General features: G+C 45.0%; 2 protein-coding genes across 2 annotated transcripts; one reads left to right on the top strand and one right to left on the bottom strand.

The window, feature by feature from the left end:
- The first annotated feature begins 1605 nt into the window (after nucleotides 1-1605).
- LOC124110492 (glutenin, high molecular weight subunit DX5-like) lies at nucleotides 1606-4956 on the top strand. The gene is made up of 3 exons (XM_046469878.2): nucleotides 1606-1858; nucleotides 2588-3478; nucleotides 4046-4956. The coding sequence occupies exons 1-3, from the start codon at nucleotides 1606-1608 to the stop codon at nucleotides 4954-4956; spliced, it is 2055 nt and encodes a 684-aa protein (XP_046325834.2).
- A 1111-nt stretch (nucleotides 4957-6067) lies between these two features.
- Nucleotides 6068-13211, bottom strand: LOC124110491 (adhesive plaque matrix protein-like). Its single transcript, XM_048388189.1, has 4 exons — nucleotides 12665-13211; nucleotides 12033-12313; nucleotides 6859-7116; nucleotides 6068-6529 (listed from the first exon to the last, which is right to left on the bottom strand). The coding sequence occupies exons 1-4, from the start codon at nucleotides 13209-13211 to the stop codon at nucleotides 6068-6070; spliced, it is 1548 nt and encodes a 515-aa protein (XP_048244146.1).
- Nucleotides 13212-27830: the final 14619 nt, after the last annotated feature.

The following is a 27830-nucleotide window of genomic DNA, read 5'->3' as shown; positions in this document are numbered from 1 at the left end:
GTAATTAAAACTGTCTGGCCTTGGGATCTTTTGAACATTATTGCAATGTAGTAAAAATGTTGGCATCTAAATAATTTAACGCAACATGCAATTAGAAAAGCAAAGAAGCTGAGCTCGAGTAGTAGCGAGAGAAGCAATGACAAACATTACATGACTAATTACAGGAAGTTTACAAATTATAGCAAGTCGCATCTTTGCGCCACTGAGCGTCGCTCTGCACCCTTGCTGTGACGGTGGTGTTGTCGGGTGTCGGAACTGTAGCTGACCTTTGTTTTATTGGTAGGTTTACATGTATTTCAACAGACTCTGGGACGACGATTTTGTGAACTGTTACAAGAAAGTTATTTTTGTATCGTGTGTACAGTGCTTTAAGTACCTGTGATTTGTTTGTTTCCAGCTATTTGACGGCAGTCTGTAAGTTATCAAGTATGGACCAGACAATCCAGTGATTGACATGACCATCGATCCACGCAATTGGAATACGACCTCATGCATCAGCCAAGTCAGCGAGTCTGACCACTCGATCCCGTTAGTCGCCTTTGACGACAAGCATGGGTTGCTGAAGATCAATTCTACCCCGAATCTTCACGGGTAGAGGTACCCGTGAGCTATGGCTGCCATGTATCATGGCTGCTTCTCGCGCCTTCACCCTGTGTCAGACAGAAAAACAAATTGTCATCTTCTTCTGTAGGTCTGATTATCGGACTCGGTGGTGAAATTTAAGCTGGAATATTTTTTTTCAATTTTCCTGAGTCGGCTGATCCGATTGTGCAGACACCAAGCATCAACAAGAACAATTTTAGAACTTCTATTGAAATGTTAACTTAAACTTTGTTTTTCTCGTAATAGCCAAATGGAATGTGCATGAACCTGCAGACCGATTATCATCGTAGATAGACATGCTGAATAGAATCTTTGGCACGCACTGGTATAAATAGTTTGGAAATAGGTATGGAAAAGGTTGTAATAATTTCCCATTTGCATAGTAATCATGTTGTCATGTAAGATTTAACCAACTAGACTGGGTGGGATTTGACAGGGTCCAACCACGTGTACGCCCACTCAGCAAGCTCCTCGCAGCGAAAGTTCGTTTTTATTCGCTCTCCAAAGCTCCGTCACAAAGGTGTCACGCGCTGAGATGGAGCTTGAAAATAAGCTTCTACTGTGGTGCCTCGGTCTCTGTGGTATATAGGAGTAATCTTCGTCGGTAAATTGAAAAGTTGAAAAAGTGTTAGAAACGCAGGTTTTAAGCTAGGAAGGGTACGCTGTCAAGTATATGTGACTAAAACGGATATAGAAAATTAACCTGATACCCTCCTCCCATACCGTGTTTTAAAATATTTCATGAAAAACAAAAAAACTAAAACTTTTACTAGCTTGCATGGCAATAAAGTGTAGGAGCCGCGGACATTCACGTTAGAAAGGTATGTGATGGCACGCCACATCCCCAGTCCTACAGGCCTTGTGGGGCGGTCTGAATCGACTTCTTCGACAATTGACAAATCAAATGTCTTTTTTTTCGACTTATAAAACAGCTGCCTTTCCCGTGCCGAATTTTATGCTAGAACCAACTGACTGACACTTTATCTGCTGATACCGACTGTGATGATTAAGACATTCTACAATCTCAACCCAGCCAACAGCGACCAATTCAAGCATCACTTCCAAGGCAGCGACAGTCACAGGCCAGCTAACAGCGACCAATTCAAGCATCACTACCAAGGCAGCGACAGTAAAAGGCCAGCCAACAGCGACCAATTCAAGCATCACTTCCAAGGCAGCGACAGTCACAGGCCAGCCAACAGCGACCAATTCAAGCATAACTTCCAAGGCAGCGACAGTCACAGGCCAGCTAACGGTGACCAATTCAAGCATCACTACTAAGGCAGCCACTGTCACAGGCCAGCTTACAGCGACCAATTCAAGCACCACTACCAAGGCAGCGACAGTCACAGGCCAGCTAACGGTGACCAATTCAAGCATCACTTCCAAGGCAACGACATTCATAGACCAGCTAACAGCGACCAATTCAAGCATCACTACCAAGGCAGCGACAGTCACAGGCTAGCTTACGGCGACCAATTCAAGCATCACTACCAAGGCAGCGTCAGTCACAGGCCAGCTTACGGCGACAAATTCAAGCATCACTACCAAGGCAGCGATAGTCACAGGCCAGCCAACAGCCACCGATTCAAGCATCAATACCACGGCAGCCACTGTCACAGGCAAACTAACAGCGACCAATTCAAGCATCAATACCAAGGCAGCGACCGTCACTAGCCAGCTAACGGTGACCAATTCAAGCATTAATACCACGGCAGCCACTGTCACAGGTTAGCTAACAGCGACCAATTCAAGCATCACTACCAAGGCAGCGACAGTCACAGGCCAGCTAACGGCGACCAATTCAAGCATCAATACCACGGCAGCCACTGTCACAGGTTAGCTAATAGCTACCAATTCAAGCATCAATAACAAGGGAGTGAGAGTCACAGGCCAGCTAACGGCGACCAATTCAAGCATCAATACCAAGGAAGCGACAGTCACAGGCCAGCTAATAGCTACCAATTCAAGCATCTCCACCAAGGCAGCGACAGTCACAGACCAGCTAACGGCGACCAATTCAAGCATCACTACCAAGGCAGCGACAGTCACAGGCCAGCTTACGGCGACCAATTCAAGCATCACTACCAAGGCAGCGTCAGTCACAGGCCAGCTTACGGCGACCAATTCAAGCATCACTACCAAGGCAGCGATAGTCACAGGCCAGCCAACAGCCACCGATTCAAGCATCAATACCACGGCAGCCACTGTCACAGGCAAACTAACAGCGACCAATTCAAGCATCAATACCAAGGCAGTGAGAGTCACAGGCCAGCTAACAGCGACCAATTCAAGCATCAATACCACGGCAGCCACTGTCACAGGTTAGCCAGCAGCGACCAATTCAAGCATCACTACCAAGGTAGCGACAGTCACAGGCCAGCTAACGGCGACCAATTCAAGCATCAATACCACGGCAGCGACAGTCACAGGCCAGCTAACGGCGACCAATTCAAGCATCGATTCCAAGGCAGCGACAGTCACAGGCCAGCTAACGGTGACCAATTCAAGCATCAATACCACGGCAGCCACTGTCACAGGTTAGCCAGCAGCGACCAATTCAAGCATCACTACCAAGGTAGCGACAGTCACAGGCCAGCTAACGGCGACCAATTCAAGCATCAATACCACGGCAGCGACAGTCACAGGCCAGCTAACGGCGACCAATTCAAGCATCAATACCAAGGCAGCGACAGTCACAGGCCAGCTAACGGCGACCAATTCAAGCATCGATTCCAAGGCAGCGACCGTCACAGGCCAGCTAACGGTGACCAATTCAAGCATCAATACCACGGCAGCCACTGTCACAGGTTAGCCAACAGCGACCAATTCAAGCATCACTTCCACGGCAACGACTGTCACAGGCCAGCTAACGGTGACCAATTCAAGCATTAATACCACGGCAGCCACTGTCACAGGCCAGCTAACGGCGACCAATTCAAGCATCAATACCAAGGCAGTGAGAGTCACAGGCCAGCTAACGGCGACCAATTCAATCATCAATACCAAGGCAGCCACTGTCACAGGCCAGCTAACAGCGACCAATTCAAGCATCAGTAACAAGGGAGTGAGAGTCACAGGCCAGCTAACGGCGACCAATTCAAGCATCAATACCAAGGAAGCGACAGTCACAGGCCAGCTAATAGCTACCAATTCAAGCATCACTACCAAGGCAGCGACAGTCACAGACCAGCTAACGGCGACGAATTCAAGCATCACTTCCAAGGCAGCGACAGGTACAGACCAGCTAAAGGTGACCAATTCAAGCATCAATACCCAGGCAGCGACAGTCACAGGCCAGCTAACGGCGACCAATTCAAGCATCACTTCCAAGGCAGCGACCGTCACAGGCCAGCTAACGGTGACCAATTCAAGCATCAATACCACGGCAGCCACTGTCACAGGTTAGCTAATAGCTACCAATTCAAGCATCAATAACAAGGGAGTGAGAGTCACAGGCCAGCTAACGGCGACCAATTCAAGCATCAATACCAAGGAAGCGACAGTCACAGGCCAGCTAATAGCTACCAATTCAAGCATCACTACCAAGGCAGCGACAGTCACAGACCAGCTAACGGCGACCAATTCAAGCATCACTACCAAGGCAGCGACAGTCACAGGCCAGCCAACAGCCACCGATTCAAGCATCAATACCACGGCAGCCACTGTCACAGGCAAACTAACAGCGACCAATTCAAGCATCAATACCAAGGCAGTGAGAGTCACAGGCCAGCTAACGGCGACCAATTCAAGCATCAATACCACGGCAGCCACTGTCACAGGTTAGCCAGCAGCGACCAATTCAAGCATCACTACCAAGGTAGCGACAGTCACAGGCCAGCTAACGGCGACCAATTCAAGCATCAATACCACGGCAGCGACAGTCACAGGCCAACTAACGGTGACCAATTCAAGCATCAATACCACGGCAGCCACTGTCACAGGTTAGCCAGCAGCGACCAATTCAAGCATCACTACCAAGGTAGCGACAGTCACAGGCCAGCTAACGGCGACCAATTCAAGCATCAATACCAAGGCAGCGACAGTCACAGGCCAGCTAACGGCGACCAAATCAAGCATCAATACCAAGGCAGCGACAGTCACAGGCCAGCTAACGGCGACCAATTCAAGCATCGATTCCAAGGCAGCGACCGTCACAGGCCAGCTAACGGTGACCAATTCAAGCATCAATACCACGGCAGCCACTGTCACAGGTTAGCGAACAGCGACCAATTCAAGCATCACTTCCAAGGCAGCGACAGTCACAGGCCAGCTAACGGCGACCAATTCAAGCATCACTTCCACGGCAACTACTGTCACAGGCCAGCTAACGGTGACCAATTCAAGCATTAATACCACGGCAGCCACTGTCACAGGCCAGCTAACGGCGACCAATTCAAGCATCAATACCAAGGCAGTGAGAGTCACAGGCCAGCTGACGGCGACCAATTCAAGCATCAATACCAAGGCAGTGAGAATCACAGGCCAGCTAACGGCGACCAATTCAATCATCAATACCACGGCAGCCACTGTCACAGGCCAGCTAACAGCGACCAATTCAAGCATCAATAACAAGGGAGTGAGAGTCACAGGCCAGCTAACGGCGACCAATTCAAGCATCACTTCCAAGGCAGCGACAGTCACAGGCCAGCTAACGGCGACCAATTCAAGCATCACTTCCAAGGCAGCGACAGGTACAGACCAGCTAAAGGTGACCAATTCAAGCATCAATACCAAGGCAGCGACAGTCACAGGCCAGCTAACGGCGACCAATTCAAGCATCACTTCCAAGGCAGCGACAGTCACAGGCCAGCTAACGGTGACCAATTCAAGCATCAATACCACGGCAGCGACAGTCACAGGCCAGCTAACGGCGACCAATTCAAGCATCACTACCAAGGCAGCGACAGTCACAGGCCAGCTAACGGCGACCAGTTCAAGCATCAATACCACGGCAGCCGCTGTCACAGGCTAGCTGACGCCGACCAATTCAAGCATCACTACCAAGGCACCGACAGTCACAGGTTAGCCAACAGCGACCAATTTAAATTCCTTCTGACTGTATCCTTGCTCCTTCTGACTTTATACTGGTCCCGTCTGACTTTATCCTTGCTCCTTCTGACTTTATACTGGTCCAGTCTGACTTTATCCTCGCTCCTTCTGACTTTGTACTGGTCCATTTGATTTTATCCTTGCTCCTTCTGACTTTATACTAGTCCAGTCTGACTTTACCCTTGCTCCTTCTGACTTTATACTAGTCAAGTCTGCCTTTATCCTTGCTCCTTCTGACTTTATACTAGTCAAGTCTGCCTTTATCCTTGCTCCTTCTGACTTTATACTAGTCCAGTCTGACTTTATCCTTGCTCCATCTGACTTTATACTAGTCAAGTCTGCCTTTATCCTTGCTCCTCCTGACTTTATACTGGTCCAGTCTGCCTTTATCCTTGCTCCTTCTGACTTTATACTAGTCCAGTCTGCCTTTATCCTTGCTCCTTCTGACTCTGTACTCGTCAAGTCTGACTTTACCCTTGCTCCTTCTGACTTTATACTGGTCAAGTCTGCCTTTATCCTTGCTCCTTCTGACTTTATACTGGTCCAGTCTGCCTTTATCCTTGCTCCTTCTGACTCTGTACTCGTCCAGTCTGCCTTTATCCTTGCTCCTTCTGACTTTATACTGGTCAAGTCTGCCTTTATCCTTGCTCCTTCTGACTTTATACTGGTCCAGTCTGCCTTTATCCTTGCTCCTTCTGACTTTATACTGGTCCAGTCTGACTTTATCCTTGCTCCTTCTGACTCTGTACTCGTCAAGTCTGACTTTACCCTTGCTCCTTCTGACTTTATACTGGTCCAGTCTGCCTTTATCCTTGCTCCTTCTGACTTTATACTGGTCCAGTCTGACTTTATCCTTGCTCCTTCTGACTTTATACTAGTCCAGTCTGACTTTATCCTTGCTCCTTCTGACTTTATACTAGTCAAGTCTGCCTTTATCCTTGCTCCTTCTGACTTTATACTAGTCAAGTCTACCTTTATCCTTGCTCCTTCTGACTTTATACTAGTCAAGTCTACCTTTACCCTTGCTCCTTCTGACTTTATACTGGTCCAGTCTGCCTTTATCCTTGCTCCTTCTGACTTTATACTGGTCCAGTCTGCCTTTATCCTTGCTCCTTCTGACTTTATACTGGTCCCGTCTGACTTTATCCTTGCTCCTTCTGACTTTGTACTGGTCTATTTGATTTTATCCTTGCTCCTCCTGACTTTATACTGGTCCAGACTGCCTTTATCCTTGCTCCTTCTGACTTTATACTGGTCCAGTCTGACTTTATCCTTGCTCCTTCTGACTCTGTACTCGTCAAGTCTGACTTTACCCTTGCTCCTTCTGACTTTATACTGGTCCAGTCTGCCTTTATCCTTGCTCCTTCTGACTTTATACTGGTCCAGTCTGCCTTTACCCTTGCTCCTTCTGACTTCGTACTGGTCCAGTCTGACTTTATTCTTGCTCCTTCTGACTTTACACTGGCTCCAGAAGCCACGAAAAGAACAGAAGATACATGTCCCATTGCGCGGTTAAATGATGCTCAAGTCGACAAATCTCCGGGATCACCCTTGCATGCCTGGACGGCCGAAGTGTGTTCTCACAACATGATATATCCAGTCTAGTGCGCCCCAGACGGTGGCTCGGTGTCACTATCTGTTGTTGACTTAAATCTCGATCGATTCAGAGGCCCCTTGTCTGGTCAGAAGAACTGGCCGATTGTGGCCGCCGTTTGATCGAGTCCCCGTTCAACTTCCAGATGTGCCTTGAGTGAAACAAACCGCTATATTCAGCATCAGTGTCAGGATCCGCTTGTTTGGGGTTCGAATCCCTGGTTATTTTCGAATACGACCATTGCTCTGTCAGCACCATACCTATGTACTTTCGATTTCGTCAAACTTCAACATATATATGTTTAGATGGGGAATGTCTGAATTCTCCATTCCTAAAATGTAATTGAACCGCGACGGATTATTTTTAAGGAGTGGAGAGTTACAAGGATATCCTTCTACTTAAAAGACATCCCTACTCTAAAACTTTGACAAAACATTCTCTTGTTAAAAATATTTGAACAATACACAAAGACTGTTAACTTGTGGTCTGTATTTATATCGTGTGAGTCACCCTTGCGTGATGCTCGTGGAACACGTTCTCTGTCGCTGTTGCACGTGCGCTAAGCTCGCGAGTTGATCTTTACAATGTATGGCACACAGCCCTTTACAATTTCTTTGGGTCCCAAACAAGTATTTTATCAACCGTTTGCACGTTTTAAAAAACATGCTGACGGGACTACAGGAAATATAGAGCCCTGAACAAGTATACTTACGTTCACATGACTATATGAGTGAGTGACTTGGAGGGTTGGGTTCAACGCCGCTTTTAACAGTATTCCAGTTATATCACGGCGTGTCAGATTAATGTGGGAGGAAAGCCCGAAGTGATGCAGGTCTCAGACGTTTACCACTTCGGTGAAACACGGTTATGGTGCCGACAAAACTAGAAATATAATCGGGGCGAACCGGGATTGGAACCCACAATCATAGGTTTCTGGCATGCCCAAGGGACGCAACTCTGGACAAAATTTGTTTCCCCCCTACCCCCACAAAAGCTTAGGAAATCTCTGCTAAAGACGCCAATGTCCGATTCCGGCGTTATCGTGAACATGTCATTATGAATACATGCTTTTATTTGTCTAATTTCACCTATAAACTTGATTTGTTTAATGACAAAAGTATACAATAGCGGTGTACAGTCCCGTAATACATTCTTTGTCGATCTGCGAAGATCCGGGTAGAATAGGTCTTTAGCAACCCATGCTTGCCGTAAAAGGCGACTATGCTTGTCGTAAGAGAAGACTAACGGGATCGGGTGGTCAGGCTCGCTGACTTGGTTGATGCATGTCATCGTATCCCAATTGCGTGGATCGATGCTGGTCATGTCATTGATGATTCTTGATTGTCTGGTCCAGAGTCGATTATTTACAGACCGCCATCATATAGCAGGAATATTGCTGAGCGCGGCGTTAAACAACAAACAACATAATTAATTCTTTATGGAGGCAAAACATCAGGCAAATTTAACCAGTCTTCGTGTTTACTGAGTTGCGGAGACACATAGAGGCATGCTTGTGGGCGATGTCAGGTGCTGCGCATGCCAAGCACGGGATGCACGTGCAAGGGACGCGGCTGGGAGTCGCCTCGTGTGCAATTACATCAACATCGCGTAGAAACTGCTGGCCCAAGTGGGTCGGGGGTGACATAAAATAAACCCAAATATCATCATTAGATCGTTCAAAGTTATTTAACATTGACGATCCTTGATGTAACCACTGACGTGAATAATACCCACTTGAAATCGTGCCAATGTACGGCAGATATACTATGTGCATATTTCTGGCTGGAGTTAAGTCACAAAAAAAGAGCTGGCTGTCCTTTGACTAAGCTGCAAGTCCGTCGCTGTTTGTCCAACAGATTACAGAGAACTTCTGAAGCCGCTCTCCTTTGTCCAGACTATGTCTACGCATCACATATGTTTTTTATCCGGGGTGGGAAATGGTCCTCAATTTGAAGGGTTTGTTATTGTGTTTGATCTTCAACAAAGCCGGTGCGTGCCGAGAATGACGGTGTGAATGGCAGTCTTGATGGGCGAGTGAGGGACGGTCGGAACAAGTGATCCCCTAGGTTTGTCCCCCTTTTACTTACCCGTCCGCTCGTGACGAGGCAAATACACTCGACAAACACATCCCCGTCGCCATTGACGGCTCGCGAGAACTCAGATCATAGTAATTACAGGTAAGGCGTATTCGCACCTCCGTGCTAGTGGAGACGGGTTCCATACAAAGACGGTTAGTGAGCTACTTTGTCTAATACGCCTGTCTGATTGTTCCGCTGTTGATTCAAATAGGTTGATACATAGACCTAACGCGACTGAGGCCGGGGACATGAATGTCACATCCGGTAGTAAATTAGGTAACTGGTGTGTGGTGTCGGGGACTGTCTCGACTACATCTGTGTTACAACACAACGACACCCTGTACTCTCACAACAATGCAGTATTGTATGACCGACCTAAACTCGCAACGGAGAATTTAGATGATACCTATTTAATCCATTGCTCTGATTTTATGGTAACGCCTATCTGAAGCAGGAAAGAAATCCGGTCTTAATTCCATTTCTAATTAGATATGTTAGAACCATGGTGGCCTGATTTTGTTGATATTCTTTGGTACCGAAAGGCAAAAGTAATTAAAAATAAAATACTCCATTATTTCTGGAAATAATTCTAAAAGATGTATTACAAATTTAACATCCGTGAAGATCCGGGTTATAATAGGTCGTCAGGGACTTGGTTGATGTATGTCATCTCATCCCAATTGCGTGGATCGATGCTCATGATATCAATCACTGGATTGTCTGGTTCAGACTCGATTATTTACAGACAGGCGTCATATAGCTGTAATATTGCTGAATGTGTCGGGTTTGGGGGTCGGGGTTGGGGTGGATTGGAGTGCGGCGTTCAACAACAAACAAAATAATAAAATGCTCCATTATTTCTTGAAATGATTTAAACAGAATTATGATAAAAATTGAAGAAAAAAATCACAAAGTTTGAGATGACACGTTTTTTATTCGGTGCGTTTAAAATAGAATCAGTCAATGATTCAATCAATGAAGGGAATCAATCATTGAGTATCGATGGATACAGTATTGCGTTCCGTGTATTCTGATCAGCAGCCAGCAGCCAGCAATCAGCAACCCACGCTTGTCGTAAGAGGCGACTAACGGGATCGGGTGGTCAGACTCGCTGACTTTGTTGATGCATGTCATTCTATCCCAACTGCACAGCTCGATGCTCATGATGTCAATCACTGGATTATCTGGTTCAGACTCGATTATTTACAGACCGCCACCAAATAGCTGGACAATTGCTGAGTGCAAGGATGGGTACCGGTGTGTGTTGGATTGGGGCACAGTCGTCTAAGGCGCCGCAATTCGCTCTGCAGAGTTGTGTCCCTTGGGCACGCCACAAACCTATTATCGTGGGTTCGAAACCCGGTTCACCCCGGAACTGGAACACTGTTCAAAACGGCTTCTGAACCACACTCACTCACTCATACCAAAACGACGTTAAAAGATAGTGCTTGTTGTCACCCTGCCTGGCGCTCGGCATTATGGGAATAAAACGAGGACTGTTCGGCTCGGAGTCAGCATACAGTGGTGTATTCATGTTAAAATGCAGCCTGGTACCCATTGGGCAAGCAATATAAAACGCATTAGTCCGGTCCAGTGCAAGCAGCCACCAACGCACGAAAGCACGCACACGTACACGCATTTCGCTGCGGACGCGACGTTAAGCCCCATTTCAAATCAGCGAATACCCTCAGGAGCCTGTTTTGCAGAGTGAGTGAGTTCGGTTTAACGCCGCTTTTAACAGTATTCCAGTTTGATCACGGCGTGTCAGCTTAATGTGGGAGGAAAGCCCGAAGTGATGCAGGTCTCAGACGTTTACCACTTCGGTGAAACCTACGAGCCCCGTTTTGCAGATTGAAGGCACTTGTCACTTCATTATTGTCGCTTAAATCTTCACAAGGATACACAGACGCTGAAATGAGATTTACGCTATCGTTCGTCAACAACAATTACATATCCGTTACAATCTGGTTTGACGATGAGCAATTTGACAACAACAGCCCGATTCAGCGATACTTCATTTTATTCGTACGTGTATTCAATTTCAGTAAAGAAAACCTATTTGACTTCACGACTATTTGTAGAAACACAATGTGAAACCCTTCTGTATCTGTCAGAAATTTCTGGCTGAAGGTAATCAGGGTCGGATTATCAGATTGCTCGATGGCTTTTTGCCTTGCTTTACATATCATGTCTTGTATTTTCTACATAGCTGTCGAGGAGGTAGATGAAGACTGTGTCATATGTCTCATAGCCGTCTCACAATTGCCTAATCATCGTGAATATCGCCAAAGCGTATTTCATGTCTTAACCTTTTAAAATCTCGATTCCAACGTAATGAGTGTCCGTGTCAGTGCAGTTGGTAGTCTGTCGTCACACAGATATGATTATTTTAACAAGGAAACCTACCTGTTTTATCGGGGAACATGGAGAATATCTGGTAACTATAGATTGAATAAATGTTGATATTGTTTTCTACTCAGCACACATTAACTTGGGAACATATTGAAATATTAATCAAATGAAATAACACCATTAGTAATTAATGAAGCGTATAGATTTGTATGTGTCTGAAGGAATTAATATGGTTACGTTGCATGGCAACTGGAAGAATAACGTAGTGTGCGTTTGAATTGAGCAGACATGTCCTCCTCAATAAATACTCTACATGAATGTTTTCATATTATTCTTTGGCCTATGGTATTAACAGGTGAACTGGGTGGATAAGATGGACAGGGTGGATAAGATGGGCAGGGTGGATAAGATGGGCAGGGTTGATAAGATGGGCTGGGTGCATAAGATTTACGGGGTGGATAAGATTTACGGGGTGGATATGATAGACTGGGTGAATAAGATGGGTAGGATGGATAAGATGGGCAGGATGGATAAGATGGGCAGGGTGGTTTAGATTGGCAGGATGGATAAGATGGGCTGGATGGATAAGATGGACAGGGTGGATAAGATGGACAGAATGGATAAGACGAGCAGGCTGGATAAGATGGACAGGATGGATAAGATTGACAGGGTGGATAAGATGGACAGAATGGATAAGACGAACAGGCTGGATAAGATGGACAGGATGGATAAGATGGACAGGGTGGATAAGATGGACAGAATGGATAAGACGAGCAGGCTGGATAAGACGAGCAGGCTGGATAAGATGGACAGGATGGATAAGATGGGCAGGGTGGATAAGATGGACAGGATGGATAAGATGGACAGGATGGATAAGATGGGCAGGATGGATAAGATGGGCAGGGTGGATAAGATGGGCAGGGTTGATAAGATGGGCAGGATGGATAAGATGGACAGGGTGGATAAGATTGGCAGGGTGGATAACATGGACAGGATGGATAAGATGGGCAGGGTGGATAAGTTGGGCAGGATAGATAAGATGGGCAGGGTTGATAAGATGGGCAGGGTGGATAAGTTGGGCAGGGTGGATAAGATGGACAGGATGGATAAGATGGGCAGGATAGATAAGATGGGCAGGATAGATAAGATGGACAGGATGGATAAGATGGGCAGGATGGATAAGATGGGCAGAATGGATAAGATGGGCAGGATGGATAAGATGGGCAGGATGGATAAGATGGGCAGGGTGGATAAGATGGGCAGGGTGGATAAGATGGGCAGGATGGATAAGATGGGCAGGGTGGATAAGATGGGCAGGATGGATAAGATGGGCAGGGTGGATAAGTTGGGCAGGATGGATAAGATGGGCAGGGTTGATAAGATGGACAGGATGGATAAGTTGGGCAGGATGGATAAGATGGGCAGGATGGATAAGATGGGCAGAATGGATAAGATGGACAGGGTTGATAAGATGGACAGGATGGATAAGATGGGCAGGATGGATAAAATGGGCTGGGCGAAGTGGTTGACATGGCGGACATGAAGGACGGGGCTCACAGGGTTGATATTGCAGTCTTGTTGGGTGATTTAAAAATTTAATTGGATATCCGTTCTGAAATGAAATGGTAAAGTCACCTTTTCTATCTGTAACGAGAATGTATTTTACTGTCGCTCCTTGTCAGCCTGTGTCACTGTAGGTAACTGTTGTCCTTTATGTACCTTTGACGTATTGATAACATGCTTGTTTCCATGTGGCTGAACCATCGTCACTCTTGTCACTATGTCCATTGCTCCACCTACTGCATGAATAGACGTTGCTTGGTAAGCCGTCATATTTTCACAAACTTTTGGTAGGAAGAATATTTTCGCAAAAATGTTAGTTTATAATTAGATGTGATTTGTGCCGAACAAGAAAACTATCTCTAGAGATGAAACATTACGACTTACAAACAAAAGCGCGGCCATACCGACGAATAAACTATCCAAGTGTTATGATATAATGTCAATGTATTTCACACTGATATCAAATATCCAATATTAACGTTTTCTTTATGTTTGACCTTATCCTCTGTCCGGTCGATAAAAATCGAAAGGACCAGGCCTAACTACCGTTCACTCCCGAATAATTATCTTAGAATTGTTGATCTTCATATAAACGCAAAGACTTTGTTTTATTGATGGTAGAGTGCGGTGCGAGATTTTTAACATTTATCAAACGATAAATTATATATTCGTGCCTTAAATCTGCTTGTTGTAAACGTCCCTGTGCAATTACACCAACCATTCGTTGAAGTCTCTTTATCATATGAGAACTTTAAAAGCCACCCGTTAATGCCGAGTGGATGCTTCTAATGGAGTCTCATAACACATGGCAGTTTGAGATGCTGCCCCGTCCAGTTAATGGCGTATTGTTAGTGGGAGTATTGTCCATCTGATTTGAAAGGAATTAGCTTGTGATTACCGGGTGATGTTCCCGTCACAGACGCGCGTCGCAGGTAATGAGCAGTTTTACCGAGGGCAAGGTGACCATCCCCCCTTAAGAAACAATAGTCCAACCCCAACACCTGTTAATGCACACACAGGGATCGCAAGCACCTGTTTACATCGAGGGATGTCGGGGTACGCCATTGTTACGGGTGTCACCTCATTTGATGACAGAAGTGGGGCAATGTCTCTCTGACGTGACTGCCAATACGGCATTCAGATCACGGGGAGAATCGCAGGAGGAGGGGTGTGTCAATTTAAACCCGCTACCCCTTCTCTGGAAGAGTCCACAGTAGTGTCGGGTGTCACTTGCGCGTGCCATATGGATGTTCTGTGGAACGGCATGTCAAATTGCAAGTTTCAATTGCAAATATGGGGATTAGAGACTGATCTCGCAAAAATGCCGCTGAAAGACATAAATACGTCTCTTTGCACGTTGTGGTATGTTAAATGTCTCATACTATTCTCGGCTATCTGTGGAGGATGCAAAACCGCGGAGCAGTCTGTCAATCAAACATCACGGTCATTGAGGTATTTGGTCGTATGTCGGACGTCATTGACACGTCATGCTCTTGTTGCTAGCATTACCACGATCCTGTCAGAGACGGGATTGCTTCGTTATTATTCTATATGAAGACAACGATCGTTAACATGACACCCTAGCTGTATAAACCACGCGGCCACATCCCATTTCTTGTTGAATAATATTAACACTTTCGTGACAAATTTCATATTTGGACTTAATGTTTGTCACGTTATTGATGACAGTAATCAATTGCGCATTTTTTAGCTTTGTACATAGTAATAGACATTACACATTAAAAGCTGCACATTATCAGTATAAGGTTACCGGCGTGACGGGCATAAATGCCGGGATGTTAGAGGTGGACCTTAAGTGAATATCGAGGAGTTACGTGTGGACACTGTGGATAAAGCTAATGGATTGGTTAATTTGCTGGGAGTAATACAAATCATTGCTATTGTCCGGAAGGGGGTTGTTTTGTCATTTTGGATTTTGTCTGGTGGAGGTTTCGCCTTGTTCCGTATGTCCTGATAGCCATTGGGTACCATCAACCACTTCTTCTGACTGACAGCTCTTTATATGTCATCGGGGCATGAAGGGAAAAGGTTAGATTCCAAGGAGAATTGTGGGAAATAACGCGGCTGTGTCGGAGTTGTCAGTAAGTAACTGAGTGTCACAAACCAGTGGTTGATGACATGAGCAATTATCCAATCCCTCGTGACGCAGAACCCAACTCTCTAAAACAAACAGGATTCCGACCCACAAGCAATCTTAGCGCTACGACTGTCGTGGGAGTGATGGTTGTCTTATATAGGCTCGCTTAAGGAACGAAACCCAGGTCTGTGATAGACACCCCTCTTCATACAGTAAACTACGCTTATAACGAGTACGCTTATAACGAACTGACCGATATAACGAACTTATTTGTTAGTCCCGTCCATTTGTTGTATATATACTGTATATATGCTTATAACGAACTACGGTTATAGCGAACCAAAATTAGTGGTCACTTTGAGTTCGTTATAACCGTAGTTTACTGTACTTATAAATGATTTTGGCCACTAGTCCACTGTGTATCAACTCCAACATGTAATTGAAATCAACCTGACTCTCTTTTAAAAGGTGGTTGGTTAACACGTCTTTCTGTGGACTGAAAGTGCATGGTCGATTTGACATTTTATTTTGTTGAACCGATTCCAATTGGCTCATGCTATAACACCCCAGAGCCCTCCTTTATGCGGGTGAGTTTGTCCGGGGGTTGTCTCCGGTCACGTGACACATGTCCAGTGACATGTGGTCATGTCCGCGGGATGATTGTCAACATTTTTCCACCCTATTAGTGACGGACATTGCCCGAGACCACGTGAGCGGCGACAGCTGACCGCTAGGGGGACAATAAGAAGATGGCTCTGATCGTCTGTTGTATTGTTCACGTCATATCGTCTGCCTTTTGAACTGGAGAGCAGGAGGCTACAGACGCCATATTGAATTTAAGGATGCCTCTGACATCTGTCCTCGTCGTGTGACCTTGAGTTGGTCCAGCGACAGCATATGGGATCAGAAGGTATTAAGGGTGTCAGTCAAGATGCCATTTTGTTTGTCGAGTACATTTTTATATCATGGCAGCCGAAGTGACTATTTAATGTCCTGAAAACTTTAGAAATTGTACCTTTTGCTTCAACATTAAGGGACAATAACTCATACATGCCACACTAAACCCAATATTCCCAACCTCTTTCCAACCTCCCTCCATCATCTCCGAAACCTCCACCAAACATCTCTTCAATATCTCTCCATCCTCCCACCAACTTGTCTCCAACCTCCCTCCAACCTCTCCCCAGCCTCCCATCAACCTCTCTCCATCCTCCCACCAACTTGTCTCCAACCTCCCACCAACCTCTCCCCAGCCTCCCATCAACCTCTCCCCAGCCTCCCATCAACCTCTCCCCAACCTTGCATCTGTGCCCATGGGTGACACCTTGCGTCGCAGCACTTTTACTTCATAGAGTACACAGATCGTGGTTCAAATCCATATTTTACTGAGGTTGGTTTGTGAATGGGCCAGGTTTGTGGAGATACAATAACATAGGACCATCAACAGGACATATACAACAAGTCTGATACTACCAAGGATACGTTACACAGCATCTGATTGGCTAGATACACAGACCTAGTGAGTTGGGTTGAACGCCGCTTGTAACAGTAGTCTTGTAATATCGCGGGGCGTCAGGTTAATGTTGCGATGCAGGTCTCGTTTGGAAGTTTGGTGAAACCCATGAGCACGGGTATGAAACTGACCGGGATTTGAATCCGTGTAAGTATAGGGTGCTACTGAGTTTCTCGAAAGTGGTAACTAGCCTTGACCCGATTCACTGTGTGCTTTCTCATTAAGATGACACGCCTTGATATGACTGCTGAAAGCGGCGTTAAACCCAACACCCGCACTAACCTTAATCATCACCATCACCATCACAATCATCATCGTCGTCGTCGTCGTCGTCATCACCATTATCATAACATCATCGTCGTCGTCATCATCATCACCATAACCACCCCTTCAAAATCATAATTATCATCACCATCACCATCACATCACCATCATCGTCGTCATCATACGCAACAGAATCTCATAGCTACCATGTATAAATATTAGGGCTGAACGATACACCAACTGTGCGAATCGATACGTATCACGATACCTTGCTCACGATGCGATACATATCACGATACTTGCAAGTGCTCGTATCTGCAGTGCGTAACCCATATTTTTCATAAATTTAGTCAGCATGACAGGATATATTAAAATACCTGGCACTCTGATGATTTACAGTTGCCAGTGTCAAGTATGGTGCAGTGGATAGACATATTTACATTTTCACAACTAATTAGCGTAACATTTATTAAAGAATACATTTAAGGTAAGAATCGATACCTTTCATTTAGTGCGCAACTTGATCGATACTTGTATCGGGAAGCGAAATATCGCGATCCACCGATGCATCGGTGTATCGTCTCACCACTAATAAATATGGTGAGGTGAAATTGGGTTTAACGTCGCGTCCAAGATTATTGCGCTTCTATAGCGACGTGCATGTACGTGTATGTGTTTGTGTGGCTGCTTGTACTAGTCCGGACTGATGCCGATTTATAGTGCTAGCCAACTGAGATGCCATGCCGCAGTTTAACATGAATACCCCGCTCAGACACAGTATACTGACTCCGAGCCGACCAGTCCTTGTTTTAGCCCCTTAATGCCGAGCGCAAGACAGGGTAACAACAAGTACCATCTTTTAACGTCTTTTTGTATGACGCGGCCGGGGATCGAACCCCGGACCTTCCGCTAATAAATATGGATATCTTTTATGGTAGTATAAACTAAAGCGTAAACATTCAATTTCTTTTTTCAAGTCGGATGCACATTAGTAAGCCCCGTTGGGTCGTATTGGTCCCTAGTGACCTACGTTTGTCGTGGATCGGGTGGTCAGGTCCGGTGATGCGCGTCATCCTACCCCGATGGTGTAGATCGTTGCTCGCGTTCACAATGACCGCTTAGCCTGGTCAGACTCGATTATTTACAGCATTGCTATATCTTGAACATTAGTGAGTGAGTGAGTGAGTGAGTATGGTTTTACGCCGCTTTTAGCAATATTCCAGCACTATCACGGCGGGGGACACCACAAATGGGCTTCACACATTGTACCCATGTCGGGAATCGAGCCCGGGTCTTCGGCGTGACGAGCGAACGCTTTAACCACTAGGCTACCCGACCGCCCTGAACATTAGTGACTGTAGCGTATAATAACATGCATTCAACGACATGGCGTGGTAGGCTAGGCCATCTAGACATTGCCATACGTCGTGTTTATCGAGACAGGCCAAACAGGAAGTATTTCGTTAGCCGTTTCAAAACAACTTTTGGGATTTTGCCATTTCTCATTAATTCTCATCGTTAACACAACATAAACAGAAGTACCTATCAAACGTTACTTAAAATCGTACTGGGATACCTTTAATATTTTGTAAAAGACGCGATAAGATACCAAAGACCGAACCTAATCTGGTCCCCAACAAGATAGGTTGAATCTTGGAACATGGAACAGAAATAGGAACTGATGAAACATGAAATGACGTCGAGATTCGCTCGATGAGTCTGCATGTCTAAGTGGAATGGAGGCTTGCGCTGCACCGTAAACACATCAATCAATAATTCACATTACCGTGAAGGGAAATACTCGTATAAAGATAATATTCGGCCAAGATCAGGAGCTGCAGTGATGATTAATTTCGCCGCTTAATTATGTCAAATCTCTTCTGATTTAATTTCAACTTCAAACAGATTCTTCTTTATTAACGAAATGTTGAATGCCGAGTTGTGCCTTTAGATGTGTGTTATTTGCAAATGCACACTGTTTGGACGGATAGATAGTAGTGAAGATGTCGCGTGTTGGAGCTGTGACGTAACGGTTGTACGCATATACGGCGGTGACGATAGCGTGCGTCGATATAGTGACGTAAAGTCTGCATTCGAGGATGGTCATTGGCGTGTTAAAGCAGCTATCATACGATGTGTACACACATACGGTGGGGCTATCTTGTACGTCGATACGGTGATGTCACGTTGTTTGTTTGTTGTTTAACGCCGCACTCAGCAATATTCCAGCTACAGTAAATTACGGTTATAGCGAACTCAAAGGGACCACAAATTTTAGTTCGTCATAACCGGAGTTCGTTATAAGCATATATACAGCATATATACAGCAAATGGAAGGGACCTAAAAACCAGTTCGTTATATCCGCCAGTTCGGTATAAGCGTGTTCGTTATAAACGTAGTTTACTGTATATGACCGCGGTCTGTAAATAATCGAGTCTGGACCAGACAATCCAGTGATTGTGTTTGACGCATATGTGGTGGTGATATCGTACGTCGATATAAGGTACGTTACATTGTTCACGCACAGACAGTCAAGGGTGATGATATTATGCGTAAGGTAAGTGTTCGACGTGTTTCAATACGTTGACGTTACGGCTAGCACGCACATGGTGATTACAGTAACGTGCTTTAATACTGTAACATCGTCTGTACGCACAGGTGGCTCTGATGATACGTGCTTCTAAGTAAAGACATTGGGTTTTTTACGCATAGCAAGTGATGACACAGTGACGTAACGGTATGTATGGCGTAAAATTCTGTGATGACAATGACGTCACATATCTATTACAATACTATTCATAATAATCGCATGTGTATTTGTGCAAATACGATCATACGCTCCAATGTATTGTTTCCGTCACATTGCTGACGTCATTCGAATCTGATTGTGACGTAAGGTCGGTATGGCGTCACACTAGAAACAACGTCATAGCTGATGATTGTTGACGTCATTCATCAATTGTGTTTTTCTAAGACGTGGGTCGTGATCAGTGCAGATTGCTAAAGGGGAGCTCAAAAGAATAAAGAAATAGTGACAAGGTAGACACAACTTCTTTAATACTGTAAAAAATGACGTTTCGGTATAGATCCTTATACCGTTGACAAGCAGTTGTTATCCATAAAAATGTGTGTCAACCTGGTCATGATCACCCGTCAACTTCTAAGTAATGCCTATCAAACAAGGTAAAGAAATAGTGGGTAATAAAGAAAGTTATTACCCATAGGGTTAGAAATAACCGAGTTCATAAAAATCGCATGTGCACTTGAGCAAATATCACTTGACGGGCACCAGTGTATTGAATCCGTCATCCGGACGGCATTGCTGACGTCATTCGAATCCTACTGTGTCGTAAGGTCGATAGGACGTCACACTAGAAATTACGTCATAGCTGAAGACTGTTGACGTCAATCGACAATTATGGTTTTCTAGGACGCTTGTCGTGATCAGTGCATTTTGGCTAAAGGGAAGCTCTGGAGGATTACGAAATAACCGTGTTGGAATGCATATATACTCTCGCGTGGGAAAAACATGAGTTCTGATATTCGACTCGTAAAATCAGTATGACACACATATTCGTATAATAATCTATACCTGGGGTATATAATACAGCGGTAAAACCGTAAACGCCTTACCTGATGACTATTAGTGAGTCAGATGAGTGTACTACATATTTGTCCCTCTGGAATCCAGGCTGTAACTCCGCTATGAACTTTACTTCTGTTTAATCGCGCTGTGTCAGGTCAACGAAATCCGATGATTTACTCTTTGCTGAACCTTAGTTGCGGGTGGTGGCAAACCAAGGGGTTAAACTCGGTGATAACATGGGATTAAAACCTACGACCAGTCTATCCTGGCACAACTAAGATCTGCGGGGCCACAACAGAGAGAGAGAGAGAGAGAGAGAGAGAGAGAGAGAGAGAGAGAGAGAGAGAGAGAGAGAGAGAGAGAGAGAGAGAGAGAGAGAGAGAGAGAGAGAGAGAAGGATTGGAGAGATGTAGAGATGTAAGTAAGATTGGGTGTGTGGCTGCTTGTACTATTCCGGACTTCTGTGGATTTATATATATGTAAGCAACGACGACGTTCCTTTTTATGCCCTTGACGAGCGCCAGGCAGGGTATAAACAAGTACCATTTTTTTAACTTCTTTGGTATAAACGTGGCAAGGGGATCGAACCAATCTTCCAGAGCGGAGATCGTTGCTTTTGCTGTCAACCTCTAGTTTGTCCGTCCTAGACGTGATGTACGTGGCACAGCGCTGACCGCAGACTTAAACGGGTTTTCCTCTGATGACAAACAGGAATTAAACGATAACATGAATCGATCTATAGCGGCAGTCCCGAAGAAGGATTATATGTTCTGATGGAATGGCAGCGTGAACGGTCCCTCCTCCCTCCGCAGCCGCATCAACTGGGTCTGGTCCAAGCGGTCAGGCACTAAATTGCCCACGATAAAATCATACGTATCGGCCATTCTCAAAGACTGCCTGCAAATCTATGGCAGATTTAAGCCACGGAAAGACTACATGAAGGACTGAACATACTATTTGTCGCAATTGTAACAGTCTGGTTTAGTGAAACTGCCAATTTGTAGTATCTGCAATTCTGTTGTTCCTACTATAGCGATGCACGTCTCGAGACACTGACATGAAACAAAGTAATTGAAGGCGGTGATGGAGAGACGTCGAAGGCGGTGATGGAGAGACATTGGAGGTGGTAAAGGAGAGACGTTGGTGTCGTCGTCGGTGACGCTGCAGGTTAAGATGATCTGACATCTACGAACACACGGGGAATACTGGAATCCGATCTCAATAGTCGTGGACGTGTCGTTGTTCACATCGAGGAGGGTATGTTGCAGAGACGAAACGTGTGAATGCATGTAGACATGCTCACTCATGAAATTATTAGGTGAGGGAGAGAGAAAGTGAGAGAGAGAGTGAGTGTGTGTATGTGTGTGTGTGCGCGTGCGCGTGTGCATGTGTTTGTGCGTGTGTGCCGCTTTTATAGTGTTAGCCCACTGAGATACCATGCCGCAGTTTAACATGAATACCCCACTCGCGCCCAATACATTGCCACCGTGCCGACAGTCCTTTTTTATGTCCTTGCCGACCGTCAGGCAGGGTAACAACAAGTACCATTTTTTTTATCGTCTTTGGTATAAACGTGGCAAGGGGATCGAACCAACCTCTCCGGCCAGACGATATCTCCGCCAAGCCACGGAGGCGGTCAACGACTATACAGATATAGAGAAGAACAAATATTGTGGCAAAAGATAGCGGAGGTACATTTTTTAATCAACTCGTTGGTGTAGGAAACGCCCGATTCTAACTGGATAACCAACTGGGTCTGTCAGTGGGATATCAGTGGGTTGTTAAAGTCATGCGCCCCACGAACTGTGAGTGAGTGAGTGAGTGAGTGAGTGAGTGAGATGCGCCACACGAACTGTGATTGAGTGAGTGAGTGAGATGCGCCACACGAACTGTGAGTAAGTGAGTGAGATGCCACACGAACTGTGAGTGAGTGAGTGATAATGGTTTTACGCCGCTTTTAGCAATATTCCAGCAATATCACGGCGGGGACACCAGAAATGGGCTTCACATATTGTACCCATGTAGGGAATCGAACCCGGGTCTTCGGCGTGACGAGCGAACGCTTTAACCACTAGGCTACTCGACCGCACCTCGATCTGTGAGTGAGTGAGTGAGTGAGTGAGTGAGTCGCCTTTGAACAGCACTTCAGTGTTATCGGTCATGTCAGCTTTATGTGGGAGGAAAGCCTGAAAACTGTCCAGTCTTAGACGTGTAACACTTTGGTAAACAACGAGGAAACAATCAGGGCGAATGGGGATTCGCTGGCTATGTATACCATGTGAAATAGGACAATGAATGTAGGCTACATGCATGTCACTCGTGAAGATCCGGGTTAGAATTGATCTTTGTCGTAAGAGGTGACCAACGGAATCGGGTGGTCAGGCTCGCTGACTTGGTTGATGCATGTCATCGTATCCCAATTGCGTAGATCGATGCTCATGATGTCAATCAGTGGATCGTCTGGTCCAGACTCGACTATTTACAGACCGCCGTCATATAACTGGAATATTGCCGAGTGCGGCGTTAACAAACAAACAAACAAACAAAACTTGCATATCATCATTATTAGGTCCACATGTGCTTGTCCTTTAAGCATGGCTGAACAAGATATGATTATGCATATATTTGTTAACTAGTCACATTAAAGAGAAAATATTCAAATATATGAGTGGCAGTTTAACGACACAATACCTGTAGATGTCTCCCGGCAGTTTAACGAGGACTGAGCTGTTAAAGCGAGAGAAGACATTAGGTGTTTGTGCTAGTGGCATACCGACAAATGTTTACACACATTGTGGCGGGATGCAGATGGCGACGTGGGCAAGCAACGGCGACATATTAGATATATAGCCGTGTCATTTTACATGTCCACATAACTGGTGTGTGTTATTATTAGCTAAAGGAGAAGAAAAACATTTTTGTGAAGGAAATACATAACTTTTTGTGTTCATCGGGGCCCCGAGGTTACAGGGTGTTGCTGCAATTGCAAAAACAAAACTTGCAATTTGTTTGTGAGCAGAACATAATTTTAAATATTTGAAGAAAAAAACACGTTTGATTATGGGTTTTACTTCAAATAAACAAAAGAATGTAACACAATAGCTAAAACAAACCCGCTATTACAAGTCGAAGTAATTCCATGGAAGCCGACAACAAAATGGAGAGTATTCGCACATTCAAGAATATTGCATGACGCCCTGACTGTAGATATCAGTATAATGAATAGTAGTGTCGGTGGAGGTGTGGGTATAGGTAAGGGAATGTGGAGGCAAGGGTGGGGGTGTTTTTAATTGTTTGTGTCATGTAACGTAATATTTAATATGACAACTCCATCCACACCGGACAACACCACCCCGGGCTTGGCTGTCCGTATTGTTTCTGTGTTTTCAATCTCCCTCCCACCATGAATTGTCGTTCCGACGTGAAATTATAAAATAGTTTTCTTATTTTCCTCGCCACTTGTGATAAAAAAAGAGTACTCCTACATTTGCACAGTAATAAAAGCAGGTCACCTTGATCTTTCTTCAGATATAAACTGGGCGGCAAAAGAAAGTATAGGTCGAGTTCCATGATCGATAAAAAAATTAACAAGAAGAGGTTTTGTTGTGAATTATAATATACTGTATATAATCTAGGGAGGGGTAACAAATGATTGATCAACCACAGTTTGAATGAAATTGTGCAATCACAGGTAATGTAAGTTCAAGGTAAAAAAATGGTAGGGTAAGAAATTTCATTTTCAAAAGATGTCTGAAATGTCACCAAAAAATTGTCAGACACACTACAAGTTCATTGTCGACACAGTTGCCTTCAAAAGCGTGTATGACGTCCAGCTGCCTCAATGCATGCTGTGGTACGCCGCCTCATCGATGACGTCAGTCTTCTGATGTCGTGGACTGGAATCCGTTGCCACTCGTCTCTCAGGGCCTGCTGCAATTCTTGTCTGTTGACGGGACGCTGATGGCGTGCTCTAATCTGTCTGTCAAGATGGTCCCACAGATGTTCAATAGGATTCATATCGGGTGAGTGGGCAGGCCAGGGCAAAGCGTCAACGTTCTGCTGGTTTAGAATGTTACGAGTCAGTCTTGCAGTATGGGGCCTGGCATTGTCGTGTTGAAACAATGTCCCCTGCCGTTGGTTTTGTAAGAATGGAAGCACAACTGGCTGCAACACTTGGTCTCTGTACTGCACAGCGTTCAGGTTTCCCTGTATAATCACCAAATCAGTCTTCTGATCTCCACAAATACCGCCCCACACCATGACACCTCCCCCGCCGAATGGATGGACCTCTCGAATACACGCCGGAGCCAAACGATCCCCTCTGCGTCGATAAACTCGTTCTCTGTCGTCATTTCGAAACAAGTTAAACCGACTTTCATCAGTAAACAGCACTCGACGCCAATTTCTTACTTGCCAGCGTCGAACCTGCCTCGCCCATCGCAGTCTCAGGCGTCGATGTTGAGCAGTCAGTACCATTCCTCGGAAAGGACGATACGCTCGGATTCCAGCAGCACGAAGTCGTCGTAATACTGTACGTTAGCTAATGGGATGTCCCAACGCTGATGCTGCCTTCGCCGTCGCCGTTACGAATCTGTTTCGCAGATGAATGAGAGCTGTATCTGACCGTCTTCCAGTGGTGTTGTCACTCGGGGTCGTCCGGTTCTAGGCCTGTCCTGTGTCCTCCCTGTCTTCCTGTACCGTTGAATCAGCCTGGCTACTGTCAGTGGTGTACAACCAAACCTTCTGGCAATATGGACCTGTGTTGCCCCCATTTCGTCCATACCGATGGCTCTCTCTCTCTGCTCCTGTGAGGGGTGGTCGGGTAGCCTAGTGGTTAAAGCGTTAGCTCGTCACGCCGAAGACCCGGGTTCGATTCCCGACATGGGTACAATGTGTGAAGCCCATTTCTGGTGTCCCCCGCCGTGATATTGCTGGAATATTGCTAAAAGCGGCGTAAAACCATACTCACTCACTCACTCTGCTCCTGTGACAGTCGTGGCATTTCTTTTGTGTGCTTTCATCACGTGTGGTTATACCCTACAGACGAAGGCATTTATACAACTGACATGCACGTGCAGTTTATGCCATAGGCGGGAAATCTGTTTCACCATTTTTGCCGCTTAGTATATTTATTAAATTTTCGCTTCCAAAGCAAATCGGCTCTTTCTTCGTCATAAACTAATTAAAGGACAATTACAAAGTGTTCTAAACTTTAACATTTCATAAAATAAGATACACAATTGGTGAAAAATATATTTGATTATTTTATATATATTAATTTCGACCTCCCGCTCTCTTGCTGGTTGAGACTGGAGAAGAGAAACACATAGAACAGTATGTATGGTCTTCGCATACCCCCCAGTAACCGTCCTTGTAGTCAAAGGCGGCCGAATCATCGGGTGGACCTGGTTGTCAGGCCATGTGACGTCGTTGATTGCGTGTTGATTATGATGCTCTTGGTATCAACCACTGGTTTGCCTGGCCAAGACTCGGTTATACTAACAGACCGACGTGATATAGCTGGATTATTTCTGACTGCGGCGTAAAACTACAAACAAATCAGACAAACAAGTAAACTGAGGGTTAAAGAAAGTATACCGGGTTTGTTAATTATGTAATTGAAAATTGAAAGAGTTGTTGTTAAAAAGTAATATGTGGCTGGTAATTGTGTGTACAAATAAATAGGTTCAGTGAAAGCTGGGGTAAGACGTGAATTTGAAACCACATGACCCCTACCGTGTTTGATATGTTGTAAATATGTGCCTAAAAAGTAAATTTATTGTATTTCAAAGATCAGATGTCAAAGATCCCATCAGCAGTGTATTAAAAATATTTTTATTTAGGTATTAAAATTTTAAAATCAAATAAATTATACTTTTTAAAAGAGAACCTGGGAGAGTTATTCTTTGAGTGCTGACTAAGAGGGATATAATATCGCTTACTTAAGATATTATTAATTGAAAAACAAACATGATAAAATCAATTGTGAGATATAGTTTCTTTTGCTCTTTCAATTTGTATTTTACATTGATAGACAAAAGCATCATTTTTAAACAAATTGTACTTTTTGCCCCTACAGGATAATTGAGACACATCTGTGTTTCAGTGTTTGGGTACCCAAACGCTTCATCAATATGCTCTACAGTGTCCCTTGTTTTCGACAATGCGCGGCATCCCAGATGACGGTCACGTGACCATTTGTCATCGGCTGGCCAACTTCAGGATAAATAATACCTCCAATGACAGAGTGGACATCATCTGACCTATATACTGACATTTACATCAAAGGCGCCGCCCTTCCCGCTCCGAATTTCATTGTTGTGTGTAATTCTATGTAATGAGAATAGACAAAGCGCTGTGAGGAGCTCATCACCATGCCCGCTTCCTCCAGCCAGCCGTGTGTCTCATGGTGGGTTTAGTTTGTGGAGGAACGAGTGTTGACAAGTCCGGGCGTGACATGCTGATTGCCCGGGGCAAGTGTATGTATTATGGAACACCGTTATGACAACATATATACATATTGCACATAAACACAACACGCACATTGTATCTACACGCGGAAGTCACTCGCTTGGAAAATAACATGTTGGAGAACAATTAGGCTAATACCGTGACTTTTGCGAAATAAAAAAAAATCTTATCCGAAATAAAACTTGTCAGGAACCTTCGTAATATTCATAATTTAAGATTTACTTAATGTTTACAAATCATACTTCCTTATACCAGCCTGTGTCGTAAGAACACCGACATCTAACACTGTCGTAATACTCTCTCTCTACACCGACATCTCACACTGTCGTAATACTCTCTCTCTACACCGACATCTCACACTGTCGTAATCCTCTCTCTCTCTACACCTACATCTCACACTGTCGTAATCCTCTCTTTCTACAGCGACATCTCACACTGTCGTAATACTCTCTCTCTACACCGACATCTAACACTGTCGTAATCCTCTCTCTCTACACCGACATCTCACACTGTCGTAATACTCTCTCTCTACACCGACATCTCACACTGTCGTAATCCTCTCTCTCTCTACACCGACATCTCACACTGTCGTAATCCTCTCTCTCTCTACACCGACATCTCACACTGTCGTAATCCTCTCTCTCTACACCGATAT

Source organism: Haliotis rufescens, unplaced genomic scaffold, assembly GCF_023055435.1.
Source record: "Haliotis rufescens isolate VD_foot unplaced genomic scaffold, xgHalRufe1.0.p SCAF_7, whole genome shotgun sequence".
Lineage (NCBI taxonomy): Eukaryota > Metazoa > Mollusca > Gastropoda > Lepetellida > Haliotidae > Haliotis > Haliotis rufescens.
The sequence above is the reverse complement of the archived record's forward strand: the minus strand, read 5'-3'. Positions and strand labels throughout refer to the sequence as shown.

Coding starts and splice junctions, on each gene's coding strand:
- LOC124110492 (XM_046469878.2), top strand. CDS start 1,606: ATGATTAAGACATTCTACAATCTCAACCCAGCCAACAGCGACCAATTC. Junction 1,859..2,587: donor CAGTCACAGGCCAGCTAACG/GTGACCAATTCA, acceptor ATCTCCACCAAG/GCAGCGACAGTCACAGACCA. Junction 3,479..4,045: donor CTGTCACAGGCCAGCTAACG/GTGACCAATTCA, acceptor ATCAATAACAAG/GGAGTGAGAGTCACAGGCCA.
- LOC124110491 (XM_048388189.1), bottom strand. CDS start 13,211: ATGTCAACCACTTCGCCCAGCCCATTTTATCCATCCTGCCCATCTTAT. Junction 7,117..12,032: donor CTTATCCACCCAGTTCACCT/GTTAATACCATA, acceptor TTCTGGAGCCAG/TGTAAAGTCAGAAGGAGCAA. Junction 6,530..6,858: donor GCAGTCTGGACCAGTATAAA/GTCAGGAGGAGC, acceptor AGACTGGACTAG/TATAAAGTCAGAAGGAGCAA.